General features: G+C 40.7%; 1 protein-coding gene across 1 annotated transcript in view; it reads right to left on the reverse strand.

Annotated features, from left to right (window-relative positions):
• LOC128753392 (zeta-sarcoglycan-like) overlaps positions 1–17,093 on the reverse strand; it is a 261,646-nt gene that overhangs the window by 72,164 nt on the left and 172,389 nt on the right. Inside the window, exon 4 of the mRNA XM_053855066.1 lies at positions 6,988–7,089. Coding sequence (XP_053711041.1) covers positions 6,988–7,089 — 102 coding nt within the window. The remainder of the gene's footprint in view (positions 1–6,987; positions 7,090–17,093) is intronic.

Consider the following 17,093-nt stretch of genomic DNA (forward strand, 5'->3'; position numbering starts at 1 on the left):
TAGATTTATACAGCAGAGAATAGATGAACGAATAAATCATAACCAACACAGAGATCCTAAAATTCTGTAGACATGTTCTCTGTCTGTCTGTTTAAGGGAGCAGCCATATTTTCTACTTACAGCTAATGGCCAATAAATTTCTCTGGGAAGACGAAAAAGAAGTGCACTACAGTAGTCAATATTGCTGGAAATAAAAGCTGGCATTACAACCAAAGCACAAGACGCTTTAAATAATAATAAACAGTCTTGTTGTTATGTTGCAGAAATATAGTCGAGATTGTGGAGTGCAACAGTTATTCAGATTTCACTTTCTCCAGATAGTTGGGCTGAATAAAATGACTTAGACTTCATGGGCGCACACACCAAATAGAGGCACATTTGGAGTCACCCACCTGAGATGAGTAAATGAATCCATCCTCACTGTGACATTTGTCTCTGTGGCATGAGCACAGTTTATTACACGCACCTCAGTCCTTAGCTGAATCATCATGGCTTTGGTTTCAACTTAGGCTCCGTTTCAATGAAATGTTCAACTTCGATATCAATACTTCTAGTGCTCTCAGGCGATTATAAAAAAGTGTGTGACAAATTATGATGCTCTGTAATGAATAAATCAAATTAATCGTATTTAATGTCACATAAAAATTGTGGAGAAAACACTTATACTTGTGGTATTTTCAGTTACATTTATTATTACAGTGACAGATAAAAACATACATATAACAAAAAATGTTTTTTTTAAAACAGGTGTAACTCTATATTCTCTATAACTCTATATTGTTTTGTTCCTTGAAATGCACCAAATGATTGAGAGCGGTGAGAGCACATGCCTGTGCAACAATAATACTGAACACGAGAGTGTTTCATGACACAGCACTTAAGGATAGATGAGGTTTCAAGAAACACTGTCCTGATTTTCAGAGGCTACTAGATGGCACTGTCTGCTGTAAAATGTTTGGACTTGAACAGCGAATTCAATGAAACCTCACATCATTACTAAACCAAGAGCGCCATCTAGTGGCCACTGTTTCATCAACCTGGCGATACCGTTTCATGATACCTCATCTAACCATCACTGCTGAACAATGAACTGAACCGGTTGCTTCAAATAATCTAATAAAGGAAATGGATCCATCAACCACAGTGTAATACGGAAGTACATCAAAAGTAAAATTCTTCATCATCATAAGTCCTGAAATATTAATAACAATTCTGGTAGCCCACAGAGTACAGAGCCATTGGCAGTGATCAATACCAGTCAGGTGGGGATCTGTGCGACTCCCATCTCACTGCTTCTTCAGTGGAAGTAGAAGTGAGGAAGTATGGATTTAAACTTATTTATATATATATATATATATATATATATATATATATATATATATATATATATATATATATATATATATATATATATATATATATATATATATATATATATATATATATATATATATATATATATATATATATATATATATATATATATATATATGAGTTGCACAGCAAGAGTCCAGAGTTTTCCGAGCCCTGGATAATTTCACTTCACAGTCGTGTCCACAGTTCCTCGAGGCCCTGCAGCATCAAGAATGAGTGGAAGACGTTGGATGAATGAGTGAAAAGGCGATGAGCATGCACGATATCTGTCAGCAGAAGCTAAGTAATAGAGATTGTATTATAGAGGCACTTGAAATTGACGCTGCAGTGGAGGAGTGATGGTACGATTCGGAGCTGTGACCGAGTTCTCCATAATTGAGCAGCAGCCACATTTACCACTGTTTGTTTACAATACAGCAAAGTCAAAATCAATCGCGGCTGCCTACAGGAGCAGCTTAATATGCCATTAAAATCCTTTTCTATTCAATTACACATCTAGAGTCGGGGAAGTTTCCGCTCACCCCCTAAGTGGAGAGCCACGGAGAGAAACCCATCTGGAAAATGGCTTAATGAACGTGTATGCACACAAGCGTCATGTCTCTTTTGAAGATAAAAAAAACCCCCAAACATATTAAAAATGTGTTAGACATATACGACTAAAGGCTTCTCTGGTGGTCTGCACCGGCTGTTTTCACTTTGTGTTTGTATACGGGGTGAAATCTAATTTGCTTCTTGCTTCATTGCTAAAAATCGATGATACACAAAGCTCACTAGATATAAATTGATGGCTATGAATCGCATCAAAATGTGGGCATGGATGGAGCAAGTCTTCAGTTTGAGTACAATTTCAAACTTGCGGTGAGGCTGCAACACTTCAGCTGTGCTGTCCTTCCCACTGTGCTTTCAGTTAATATTTTCTCCATTCAAAAAGACCTTCACGTTGACAGATTTGTTTTTGAGAATGGAGGCCAACCATCAAACTATTTCAATGCGAACTAATCCTGAGATGGAATACTCACTGGGAACAATGGCAATAGTGCGTGTTACGTTACATAGAGATGGAGATAAAAAAAAATGCTCAAAAAAGACTATTATAAACCACTGGCTGCTTAAAAACATAACACAAAAAAGGACAAAGGACGACCAGGGATGAATCACCAGGAGGCATCAGATGGTCGCAATGTGTCGCTATGAAAATCCCACAGGAGACAATTACAGCGCCTGGTAGCAGGGGTCCGCATCCGTGTTTGAACATGTGCACTGGCTTTATTATATGTATAAGAAAGTCTTTGAAGGGATTTAACAAAGCTGGAGAGATAAAATGAAAATACCTTTACCAGCCTTAATTCAGCCCCCTGATGCACCGAGACTTTTATTGACTACCGCTATCTACAGAGAGCAAAACTGACCCAAAAAACATATGTTCCAGAAGATTGTTTGGATACATTTCCAGGCTCTTTTCCGGAGCTTAGACACTAACTTTTCCAATTATCCTTATTTTCGTGCATGTTGAGTCTTCCCTCAAACTTTGTTGAAAAGGTCAACCAGAGTTTTAAAGTGAAAGAGCATGTGGTTATCTGTTCCATTCATCTGGCTAGTCCATGATCTGTGCTGTCACTTTGCAGTATACACTGACTTTCTGCTGGCTGCTTAAGAAAAGGTTTGAAAGCTTCTGAAAATATCAGTCAAAATATATTTCTTCACTAAACCTTGGTCATGATCAGGTTTTATTCAGTCCTATTTTGTGCGGCTAGTTCCTGTTTGCCCGCGTGTCTGTTTTTTTTTTGTGCTCAAGAGAGGCTGGGCACGTTGACAGCTACCGGCAATCCACGGTCCTGGATTCAGTGGTGGAAGTCATCCTCTATTAGACACGGTACTGGGCAGATCTGGAGCGTTTCTGACAAAGGTCAGCCCTACTGTACTTCTCTTCACTTGGTAGACAGTGAAAGACTGTGGTGTACTACGTCCATCCATCATCATTACTTTTGGCTCAAGTACATTCCCCACGCATAAAGCTTCTTGCACACCAGATGCACATTTTTTGTACATATATATATATATATTTATTTTTTTTTCTTTTTGTTTTTATTCAAACTTGGTGTTTTTCAATGCAAACTTACACAACCTTAATGTTATTTCGCTGAGTGAAAATGTGGCCTTTATCTTTTGACACCAATGATTTTTTCCGAAATTTCATCAGACCGATAGAAATGCTTGTTGTTGACATGTCACATAGTAAAACCATCAACATGGCAGAGCGCCTCATTGTGCTCATATCCCAGCACCCAGCTCTTTTTCATAACAAAACACATAAAAACTACAAAGGCAACGATTATAAAGACAACGTTTCGTAGGGGAATAGGTGCGGAGATTGAAGGACCAGGTCGACGCTGAAAGGTGGATAATACAAAGGTCCCCCCCATTTACATGGGGTCGGGGAAGATGTTTCCATGATCGTGAAAAATCATAGGGCCCATTTATTTGCTCTGACTAGAATGCCGCTACTGTTACGTATTTAGTCACCGTGCTGCTGATGTGCATAGACTGGAGCGTCAAATGTGTTCTCAATTTTTTAATGCCGTTTTTTAACATCACTCTAGCGATGATGTGCAAAATCACTGTGTGTCCTATGTTGACAGCTTTGCGGCGTGTGGGGGCGAACGGCGAGGGGGTTAGGACAGACGCCGTGAAGCAAACCATCAGGACCGGAATGTGGGGCTTGTAGACTCTGAGTCATGGCGAATGGACTCCCAGTCACAACATGGGAAACAGCTTCACTGTGGATATTCTGAGTCAGTCACATTCCCTCAGGCACTCAGACGCAGTAGCGTAACTACTGTGACCGTGGTTTTCAAAATATTTTTACACCAAAACATTAATAGAAAGATGCCCACAATGTTATGATTGTGAACGAATGGAGACAACTTTGGAAGGGTTGACAATTTGCTATTTCACAAGGGACTGTCTAAAAAGAGTCGAATGGTGGGCATAACAGAGCCATCCTGTAAAATCCAGTTTGTGTATTTTATGTCACTGCCAACCCAACTTCATCACTTGATGGTTACCAGTGTGTGCAACTCTTTTTTTAAATTTCTACTCTTGGTTCATGCCTTGCTCCAAAGTTCCTGTTTCTGAGGTTACTACCTGAATTACACATTTGAATCATATTTGGCTGCACTTCTATCGAGAACACAGTTCCAGCTTTTGCTGTTTTCAAAGGGAAAAAGTAAATAAAATCAATGAAAATAAATAGGTCACAAAAGGCATGTTTTGGATTTTCTTCTTTTCAATTCTCTTTACAACCGTTGCTACATTCAGTTCAGCGCTGCTTTTTTCATCTAAAACATTCATCCTTTCACTTTCACTATTTTGTGGATTTTTATTTTAGTTTTATTTTATTTAGCGCAGGTTCATTTTATTCTCACAGGATGTGCTTAAGAAAGATGACCCTGATTTTATAAATGTGAAGGAAATAAACTGGCTGTTTTGGTCACACACATCTTGAAATGGAGAAATAAAATAAAATAAAAACAGAATAAAATGGACACACTAAGGTGCACGTCTTCGGGCATTCACACAGACATTCACAGATCCAATTTGTCCCAGCTGGAATCAACCATCATTCAAATCATGCTTGAACTTTTATCTAACTTGTTTCATACAATTAAGTCAGTTATTACTATTATTATTATTGTTATTATTATTACTGTCCTTGGATGGCTGGTGGCGAAACATATCTCAGTGCGGAAAGCAACAGTTCACCGGCTGGGTTTCCGAAAATGAGCGCACTCAAATCTATCTCTGGCCCTGATAGATTGTAGATTAAACCTTCCGTTTTTATGAAACAAAATGACACTGTCCGATACTTCAGATGTGCAGTGAGCGTTAGTACCGAAGTACTCTGACATGCACAGAACAGCAGAAGAAGAGGCTCTTCTGCCTCACCACTTTCTCAATCCATTTGTGAACAAACCACCAACCGTTTCCTAGTGACATGTTCTCGCAAAGAATATTACCTTTATTCGTGTCTGTATTTTGTTTAATACACTTGTTTCACATTTGTTTTCACGGTGCTGGAGGACCAATGTTTGTTAAGATTTTTTTTAGTGTCACGTGGAATTGGAGTGGGTGTGCACATGTAGCATAAACCACACCTCTTGATGAACACATTTTAATTCGTAACAAGCTGAATTTTGGAAACAGTGGTTTGAGATATAGGTGCACTGTGCTGCATTCAGGACAACAACGGAATTATGACTTAATAGTCCATAATCACATCAAATGTCGGCGATTACATGTTGCAAGAAAAGGGTGGCAACCCAGGTCACAAAACAATGTTGAGTCAACTAACATTTTCTTTCTTTTTTTTAACTATTTCCAAAATCCTAGTCTCTGTGCAAGCTGTTGGTGCAGTGTCGCACCTTTCTGCTGTTCAAATCCCAAATTTTGCTCAGTCTATTTTTCTTGTGTAATGATTCGTTCTGTTCAGCTGGGATTGAACGTGATGTCCTGCTTGCAGAAGCACAAAAGCTATGGATATCGCAGTTGTCGCACTGATATTTCTTTTTCAGGAAATTTTCCGGAGACATTTTTTAAAAAGGTTTGATGATTCATGAAAAAGAGAATGTGTTTTGTTTTATTCCAGTGAATTAAAAGATACAGTATCTGCTCACATTTGGTCACTGAAAAATATCTGTATGTTTTTGTGTTTGAAATGAGGTGAACTTCACTTTGTGCTGAACTTTGTACGAACATCTCCAAGGCCAAATAATGGGATTTTTTGTGTGTGTGTGTGGTTTTAGTGAAGTCCATGTCTAAAAAACTAACTAATGTAAAGCAGGGAGCTGACCTCACAGTACAAGCATCAGGCTTGCATGTTCCCTTTCCTTCTACTTCTCATGTACTTAAGTACTTATTTATTTATTGGGGATCCGTAAAGGATTCATGAAACGTACAAGTACAATGTCAGTTCCCTGATTGAGCATCTAAATGTAACTTACAGACAAACATCACAGTGGCCAATAACGCTTTCCTCATGCAAACTGCAACAACCCCACATAACGGATCGAGGCACTGAATGCTCAAAAACCTGCTCAGAGCATAGCATTGTAAACACAAACCCTAGAGAGCAGCACTTTCATACTGGCCTGTTTTACCAAATAGAATACATTGTTCTCTCTCTTTAGTCCACTGAAAGTCACAATATCTGCAATGATGTGAATATGTGAATAGAGTCGGCAGACGCCGGTGGTAACCGAGTTCATATCGACAGCAACTGCAAGGAAATAAGGCGTTGTTCAAAATGTCATGAAGATTCACTGCAGTCAACGCATTTTCAACACGTTAATGTTTTTTTTTTTTTTTTTTCCTCTTCAAACTGTCTTGCACCGGACTTGAACATGCAACCAGTCAACATTCACATCACATAAACAACATGACAACAGAGTGAAAGAGGCCAGAGCAAATATTTAGTCATGACGGCAAACATTAGCTGAACCAGATTTTCTTCAGTTAAATAAGAGCAGGTGTTATACAATCCCAGCCGACACAGAAATGTCAAGCGAAAGCAAATAGATGGGGTCGTGTGTAATCCTCATGCAAACATACACTTACCCTGCGTGACTGAATCTCCTTGACATATAAAGGTTTCAGGAATTCCGACACGCCCTCCAGTCTGACCCCTTCCTTTGTCACCCGCAGGTTGCCCATACCATCCTGGAAATGCAGAGGCAAAAATGAGTCGGAAACAAATAGTGTAATTTCTGTATCAATCTCTGTTGGGGAGGGGTCACATGGTCACTGTCAGCTACATGGTGCGAAGAGCTGGGGGACACCTTGGATATGAATGGAGCAAAAAAGTAATGAAGAGGTGGTGAAAGGGACACACACATTTGTTGAAATGTACATGTAATTAGACGGCAATCTGGGACCTTGTCAGTCAGAAAATGATTCCGTGTGGTTCATAACCATCGAAGGTGTCTCATTACTGAGGTGTCACACACGAAGTATCTCGTGATGGGCAGAAGCAGAGCCGCCTCTCAACATACTCAACCGGAGGAATAAAAAGGAAAGAGCCATCATATGAGTCCTTGGTCAGTCAAGCTGTCCGACAAAGGAGGAAAAAAAAAAAACAGAAGAAAAGTTACTGCTGGCGAAAAAGCGTGAGGAATGTAGCGTCAAATGACTCCGCACAACACCCCCCCAAAAAACCCAAAAAGAGTGGTCAGCTTATATCTCTGCCATCTTTTGTTTCATTGAAGGAAGACTTTCCAGATTAGAAAAAAAAAAAATCAACATATGATGGAGCGATTGTAGTCAAATGCGGGTGGATTTCACTGTGAGACAATAAAGCTGCTTAAGAACAAGCAGAACATTTCACATGAATACCAAATAAAAGCGATGGAATTGAACTAAATATCTGCTCATGAAAGATGCCCAAGGAACCATTTCAATTTTAACCAATTTTAATGCATATTTTTCTTCAACCTGTCAGCAACAGTCCGGAAATTGAGTTGAATAGCACGAAAGCGTTTGAACTCTTTGTCTCCCATCCGGTTGAGAGAAGCTCCTGCCCCTTCTGTGATTGGTTAATGCCTTTTCCAAAGGGGCGGGGTTTAATATCCACCCAATCTCCACATGTCCCAGTGGAGTAATTGACAGGAGGGAATAGACTAGTTGGAAATAGTAGTTGTAGTAATAATAGTTGGAAGTCAGTAAAAAAAGAATGGACTTGTTGGAAATGCTGCAAATAAATCGGATATATGGATTTCCTTATTTATGTTCATACTTCTGGGTGTATTCATTTCTGCATAGCCATATAAATGAGTGTATTTATGTCAATATATTTGTTAGATTCTGTGTTTTCTTGTGCTTTTGTTTTGTAGTTTCCCGTCTGTGTTTTCCTTTTCCTTTGTTCCCTCCAGCTTCATGGCTGCGCAGCTGGAGCTCGTCTGATGTTCAAGCTCGCTGAGTTCTACACCTGGGTTCCAGTTTGCGCTGCCAGATGTTCCTCCGGTAAAATTCCCCTCGAGATCTCTTTCTTCTGCGTCCTCCAAACTTTCTATTGTGCGTGTCTTTTCTGCCGCTTCCTTGTTTTCCTTCTAGTTTATTTTCTGTCTTACAGTGTTTGTTTGAGAGTTTTTTCTTTTGTTGTCTTTTTTTCTTTCGCGCGTGCGCGTTTGAGTCTTCCACCACCTCGTGTTTTTCATTGTTTGGGCTTCATGTATGTATGTAGTGCGGTTTTGGTTGTCCCCGTTAGTTGGCTTGATAATAATTTGCCTTTTTTTTTGTACGTTTTCAGGTTTTTCCTCGTCCTTGAGTGTTTCCCTCGCTCCGCGTTTTGGATAGCGAGGCCTATAGTTGCAATCCAGCACTTGGGTCTGTTCACCTGAGCCAACCATGATAATGTTACCACTTTGTTTCTTGTTTGCCAGTGTGGGTGAAGGGAATCATCGGACGAATAGGGATGTGCCACTCTTGCCACTGTCCTTTTCTTTCCCATGCCCTTGTGTATCATGGATGGAAAGTCCTGTCTGTCAGTGGTGTGGCTACGTGAGCTCCTTTCACCTGATAAGGTTATCAAAATGACAAACCAACCGGTCTCAGGCAGCCAGATCTCTCGGCTATCCTCAATGGGAGTCATACAATTCTGCCATTTCTTTCTGTGGTCAGATCATTTGTTCAGCTAACTACAGCGGACGGAGCTGGAATCCCTGGGGCTTCACTGGAGCTTTGAGCACACAAACCTTTTCGTCATGACATTTTTCTGAAGCACTCTCTGCCTGCTGTTTTACCGTTGCGTTGCTGTGTGCCACCATTCTGGGAGCCATATGTTGACTCTGAATTTATTCGATGCCTTGATATAAATGCATGTTGCCGCACCGGTTTATGAGTGAGACACAGTGACACTGGTTGAATAGGTGTATATATAATATTACCAGCTCAAATTTAAAGGCGAGTTCATCTCTATCTTTCTGCCTCCCGCTCCGCCGATTGCGGAAATACGATGATGTTGAATGTAATTAGTTTTATTCTCCGCCACTGCTTGACTTTCCTGCACTGAAGCATAGTTTCATCAAACACGACAGCTATCTCTTTCCATCCTCTCACCATTCATACTTACTTCATTTCATTTTCAATTTCAATTTTATTCCAGCACGCATCATGCCACATGAACAGTGTTATCAAATTCTGGAACATGAGGAGAATATATGATGGTGAATCATTTCATTTGTTCATTCAGCCCAAACTTGTTGGCTTTTTAGGCTCCACTTGATGCTCTTGCTTTTCTTACATATCTTACAAGGACAGTTGTGTTAAAGTAGTTTACAAGTTACCTGAAAGTTCAAGCAGCTCACTGATGCTTTTGCAGGTGTCAGGTTTCACAAGAGGATTTAAATGAGGCAACTGAACAAGTTTTAGAATTTATTTCTATCATTGGATCCAGACTGCAACCTGCTGCACGCTGCAATCATGGCTTGAGATACCCTGGTGGCTTCTATGGCTGAACTTGAAGAGAGATTTCTTGGATGATTTGCATCCAAATTTTGTCACCGCCTGCCTCAAATCTTTTTTACAGAAATGGTTAGAAGGAAACCAGCTTCTCAGTGCAAAGGGCAACACATTTGCAAGTGAGGATTGATATCTGAAGTTGCATCTCATTTTCGCATTCTCATGCATTAGGACATTTTTCATGATTTTTCCTTCAACATTATTGATATTTGCGGCTGCGTGATTTACAGAATCCATCCATCCATAATCCAAATCTAATATGCGCATGAAAAAAAATCTATTGCAATGACTTCAGTCAAGTTAGACTAGAAATTTCGCACTCCAACAGAGGAATGAATGGCTAATAAACAAAGTAACTCCACAACATGAGTATTAAACATTTGTCACAAATGCAGCAACAAGTACCACGTATTAAATAGTGATACAACGTCAAACAATCAAGTATTCCAATATTTCAGCAAGAATATTAATACCATATCTTGCAATCAAGTATCGCGATATTTGAATGTATCGATTTTTTTTTTTTACACCCCTACTATCCATTCTTTCGTCCATCGAGTTTGGTTCTCATCCACGCACTCTGGTTTCCATCCCAAAATTACATTGAGTTTAATTCAAAACTTTGCAAACTAAAATAGAACTTGAGATTCAATCTACACACATCTTCATAGAAGTCACAGAATAGGCCTATTAAAACAGAGTCTACTGTTTAACACGGAATATTTCGGAATTTGACATAATGCGCAGAAACTGTTAGTGTGGAAGAGGAATGAGTGTTTGGGGAAGGAAGCACATCTGGTTGGCAAAGCAAACCTGCGTCACAGGGTAATACGCAGAACACAAAGCTGGAGTTATTTGGGTCTTATTTATGTGTTTAACATGCTGTTAAACATACAGGGATGAAATTAGGATCTGGCTTTCATCAGATCTGGCTGTTTGAAGGTGAAAATATATTCCCATATATTCCACTCAGCGGCTGGTATACCTACAGTATAAATCCTGTTTGCCATTTGAGAAGAGCAGAGACGGGCTGTCAGGGCCAGCAAGGCTCCTGGCTTAGAGTTTTTATCCAATCAGAATCCAGCTAGCTTGTGTGGTCATGTCCAAGGCCTTCAGCAGCAACAGTGCAGGCGCAGGTGCCCTCAGAGTGAACGGACACATATAGTTGATAACCAATCGGATCACCAGTTGGGGACAGCGAGGCCTTTTAGCTGGTCTCATGTTGAACGTGACTTGTTTGCGTCCTGTGATTGGATACTCATCCCGTCATTTCCGGAATAATGGCGACTCTTTTCTCCCCGTCTGAAACCTGTGGCTTAAACATATGAGGATGTTTATGGGCAAACTAGCTTCAGAGCAATGAAACCACAGATGTTTGGTGACATTCCAGCACATAACACGCTGTTCTCCGCCCCTGCATTTCCCCGGCATCTACAGCCACGCTAGCGAGATAACCAGACGAAGAAAGTTCGCCACTTCCAAACATGTTAATAACGGGTCGCACTGGCAGCAGTGTGATTCTACTATGACATGTTTCTGGTGCCGCTGTCAGCAAACTGTGGCCGTCTGGTTGGAGTCTGAGACTTTGTAAGTGAGTGTACAACAGGGCTCACGTGATCAAACGTATAAAACTAAGTGGAAACATCAAAGACGTGGTCTTGAACGTGTCGGTTTTCACCTGTTATTTGTGGAAAAATACCGGAAGACACATCATATACAGTGATGACTGAAGTCCGTTGCTGGTGGAACTCAAGTCGCAGATTCCGGGCAGACATATGTGAAGACGGACCGGAGCTGTTTGGAGACAGGTTGACTCCTCATGATTAAATACTGGCGTTTTTGCTGTCATCACCAACTCAGTGACTGACAAAACATTCACCTCTGTTTCCCTGTCACATCCTGAATGGCTGCGTTCTGTATATATGCGGGATGAGGGGGTTGGGTAGGGGACTTGACTTGACTGAAGGCCTTGATGTAAAATGCACGGCCTGCCACTGGAGAAGAGAAACACCGGACGGGCGCTTTAGCTTGTGATAAAATAATTTAAAGTAAAATGCAATACATGAGTATTTCAATGTTGAAGTGCCAGAGTCCTGTATAGTGAAAAGACATTTCGGTTAGCTGGCAACTAATATTACTCTTCGATAAACTGACATATAAAATATAAATATAAACACAAGAGGGGGTCATTACGACTGTAACTGAGCTTTTAGTCGTGTGTTTATGCGTCTCTGTGTGTGTGTTTATGCGTGTATGTGAGACTCAATGTATTTGAAAATTAGCATAACGCAGAGGAGATACATCTCCATGATGTGTGATTTATGCGCGTGTACAAGAGGAGGAGAGTGCAAATGTCCTCCTCAACACAAGCGTGGCAGAGATGATGATGGATTCTCGCATCATGGCGAGGTTAGGTGGCGAGCTGTTTCATCAGATCAAAGCGTCCCTCAGACAAGGTTATTCATGGAAATACCAACAGTGAGCAGATGTGTTTGTCACCGTGACTTCGAGGTGTCCATAAAAACACTCTGACGCTCGAGTGTCAATGTGACTCATTTCAATAGTGTGAACATTTTCTTTTTTTTTTTCACTCTTCATGCAAACTCTACTGCCATTGAGGTGGTGGAGTTTGAGAAAGGACAAAGTCAGCTGCAACATCTGTGCAATGGCCTAGAGGACGTATAATCTCAGAAGTCTTTTTTTTTTTAACTTAGAGACTTTGAGCACCGAGTAAGAAAAAAAAACTTCCACTTTCTCTTATACATGAAACTGTCACTCATTGAGAGACTATTCTAGAGACAGGAATATCAATAATCATTTTCCAGAAGATGACTTTTAGGATAAAAGTAAAATATTGGCTAACTTGTACAAATGGTAATGTAAAGGGCTCAATAGATGAATTAATTCACATTCAAAAATTCTCATCTTCGGTTTTCGTCCGCCACACTTGAAGCATCACAACGACTTCGCCGTAACAGGACGTAGGTACTTTGGCTGCATCTGATTTTCAAGATGTGCAAAGCTGACTTTACAAGAAACAGTGTTTTGCACTTACTTGCATGATAGATGCTACAAACAACAATCTCCACGTGACAGCTACGTCACAACCGTGCGCCTTGGTAGAGAACATTACCGCAGTTGTCGAACTTTATTGCATTACTGAACACGGAGGCCACCTCCTCTGAAGCATCGGAAGCAGACGTTATTCTGAGCAAAGGGGTTTGATACGGACCTCAGAGTGAAAGCATTGAGAACTGCACTCAGAGTCAGACAACACACACTTCAATGAGATCTATCTGGACCATCAGCGCTTCATTCTTACAATACCTTATCCACATTACAGTGACTTTTCTACTTGGATGACGGAATAAATCAGCAAACGTGGATCCATAGAGAGTTACCTGAATGGTACTTTAGTTCTATGAACATGAACCATGTCCTCGAATGGGTTTTGCTCCATCCGTGGAGCCTAACGCACCACAGACTTAAACTTAAAAGCACATATGTACGTGCTCTCTACCATGCTGAAGGAAAAACAAATCAATGTCCAATGTGGCAACACATACTACTGAGATCTGTCGCTATGGAACGCAAGAGTCCACTTAAAAATAGTCCATATTTGAGTCATTAAAAGTGAGAATATGAGGCTTTGTTCTATGGTCATGTACACACAGAGGGGTTCCAACATGGGTCTTTGGGGTGTGTGCTGACAGGATATCATGGAACAGAATATTGAACGATGGTAACTACTCCCTGGGCACACTTGAGTGATTTGCCGCCCGACTTAGTGATTTTCAAATTTTAATGAATTTAATAGAATCCAGCATGTACACGACCCTTTTACGATTTCTCCTTATGACCCAAAAGACCTCCATTTTTCGCAGTAATGAATACTTGGTGCATTCATATATAATTCATTGAGAGCCATTTAAAGTCTTTTCTGCGTCGCTAACCATTTGGAACGTCATTTAAAATGCATGCGCTGCGATGGCTTATACGTTCTCCAAACTTTAAACACACCACACAAGTCTCAACCAGGGTCAATAGCTTTGAAGAAAGTAGTGTTTGTCCATCACAACCTAAGACACTGTCGATATGGCTTGGAAGCCTTGAGATCCACTCTGGTCCTGACTCCAAGCTGGCCGGCTCACACAGCCATATTTGATCAGTCTTGATCCAGACTTGCTTTATGAGCGGCAACAAGAGACAACGCCTGAGTCCGTCATCACTCTATTGATTTGCGGGAAATGATATCATGTATGCTTTAAGACTCATCGCATGCATATATATGATGGAAGTTTGTGCTGGCGCAACCTCCAGTGAGGCTCAACCACCAAGGTCACGTGAGGGTCTTGGAAAGAAGTGCTTCATTAATGTGGCTCCGAACTTACACAGCACAACACTTTCTTGTTTTGACATTGTGAGTTTAACCTGGGAACCATGTCACCCTCTTTAAAGATTCATCGAATGCTTTTTTTTCTAATTAAGTAAATGAAGTATATACAAAGTACCTCAGAGAAGAGTCTGGGGCCTCATTATCGCTGATCTGATCCGGTATAATTTGCTGCTGCAGCTGTTTGCTGTAAATGGTAAATCAGCACTTTCTCCATCTGTTTCACATTAAAACAATACCAGCAGTTCAGGCGGCTTTTTACCTCGACCTCCCACCGAGGCCAAAATGAAGGCCTATCACCACTTGCAAAAACTGCTTTCCAACTGTGGACACAGTAGAAAAATGCATATATATATATATATATATATATATATATATATATAGTTTCTATTTAAGAGTGAGACTTCAATGACAGTAATTGAAAAGTGGGCTCTAGTGATCTGTTGACCCTGAAATATCTATACCTCCGATACCGGATCGTGATTCTCTAAAATCGAGGCAGGCAATATCCAGGTACAGTGCAGTAATAAATAATATAAAAAATAATATAATAAATAATAATAATCAAGTAATAGTATCTGTATCGATGAAATAATCTCACCCACCCAAACTTTATCCTGGATTACTTAGTGTAAGGATTCCTGGGTAGTTCACCTTTAAATTATTCAGTGCAACGACAATAAAACAGCCTTGGTGAAAAATGTACTAGAAAAGATGAATACAACACAAGTTTAGCTGCTAAATATTGTATTATTTTCAATCAAATTAGTGGTTGTTAATAATTAAAGACATTAAAAAAAGTTTTATTTTTTTTTAGAGTAAATAAATACATAAACAAGTTACTCATCCTTGTATTCAAGGAAGCTATGATTCGGTGTAGTCTCATGCATATAGGTATCAGTATCGGTATCGGTATGGCCGATACCAGCCTGAATATTATTCAGTATGGGATCGGAAAAGAAATCAGTGGAATTGAACTTCACTAGTGGCCTCCAGATCCAACATCTTCGCTATATCATTTGTCCCTCTGGTAATACTGACACACTGCATTACCAACACAGGCACTGAGAGAGTTGAAGTCACACCTGATGCAGGTGTCAGCAGCCACCATGACCTGCATTGTAAGAAGTTCACTAGCTTGCTTACTGTCGCTCTCCTCCAGCTCTCTTCATCCCCTGTGTTGGGAATGGTGCGATCAGGTGTCTCTTGGACAGGCGGACAGGCACCCAAGCGTGATGTCCACCTGCTTCAGTCAAGACCCCTCCAGTCTCACTGCTTGGGATGGTAACTTGTTACTTTTATCCACCGCACCACTGAATTTGCTGTGCCGAGCAGAGTTATTACCGCTGTCAAGTCTGTCTTTCTGAGTTCAAAATAACTTGAAAAGTTAGGAACGGATTTGGACGGATATTTCAGAAAATATGTGTGTTGGGACAGGGCACAAAGGATTCGATTTTGGGGGTGACCAAGATCACCGTCTGGATCCAGGATTTCTTTTTCTGACATTGTCTCACTAGGAGAATGTGGGGTGGACTTAAGCTGCTTGGCAGAGGTTTGCGCTCTCAGAATGCTTTTCAAGTGTTTGCTGTTCCACAAATAGAATTAATGCAACTTAAGCCCGACACCCACACTAAGTCAGGCTGGTGCGTCTTCCAGAACCGCAAAATAAAGCACTGTTTGTTGACTTCGAGTCCGCATGGCACCGAGCCATCAGGAGAGAGGTGATCTCACTTGATCCGTCTTGGAAATGTGCAAGGAACCCTAACAAGTTTTGAAAACAGGGGCCAATACTGAGACTGATGAATGATGACAAACAAATACAGTGATGATCGAACAGTTCCACAGCTGCAGCACATAGGTCCAGGAACACGTGAGCAGTGGCATAAAGTGGGTGGGAACTGCAAACTGAGCTCTTGAATGTAAGACAATAAACAAGGACAACTCATCTGACACTGAATAAGCTTGTTACAGACGATGAACTGGTGACGTGTTCGTCCTGAACCACGCTAGCATGAGTCATGGCAACCTGGGATGTGGCTGGCCCTAAATCTAAATTTGAGTTTGGTTTGTATCAACGTATGATCAACTCCCTGGTATTAGAACAAAAAATGGTTAAAGGACGGATAAAGCGGCATCTACTCACCGCAATAACAAAACCCATACATGGCAGTACCAGCTGTTGGCACCTACCTGAAACATGGTAGGTAAAAACCATACAATTTCTGTGGGCAAAAGTGTTGGGTGATGGCTTGTGCTAAATAAATAAGTGATCAAATAAGTGATCAAATTGCGTGCTATTGCTCCAAATTTATGGTGGCTGAGAAAGCTCACGGCAAGTGCAAACACCGAAACACAACGACATTAACACACAACACATCTGTAAAGCTGCATCAAATTCAAACGCTGCAACACAACAACATTAATCTGCAACATGACTACACAAACCAGGAAGTGAGGGAGCAGGAGCCGGGGCTGCTGTTGCCAAGGACCAATGGCTGAGGGAGAAAGTGGCGAAGGATTTCGGAAAAGTAAGTTGAAGTGTTTGCCGCTTTCTTGTTTTCAGAAATCTACCATGTTTGACTTTTAAAAGTATTACTGTGTCCACGAGTCCCTGTGTACGTGCTCTATACCTCTACAATGTATTTCCCTATAAACGTCTTTGTCATGACTTCCGTACACCCAATTGGGTTCCAAGTGTTGTACCACCAAAACCAATGCTCAGAATATAAAAGCTAGTCAATTGGAGACTAATTCAATTTACACTGTAGAATGGCATGTCTTTTCAGTACTTCACACAGTGTAACCTCTGGCCTGA

Source organism: Synchiropus splendidus, chromosome 2 (assembly GCF_027744825.2).
Source record: "Synchiropus splendidus isolate RoL2022-P1 chromosome 2, RoL_Sspl_1.0, whole genome shotgun sequence".
In the NCBI taxonomy this organism is placed as follows: domain Eukaryota; kingdom Metazoa; phylum Chordata; class Actinopteri; order Syngnathiformes; family Callionymidae; genus Synchiropus; species Synchiropus splendidus.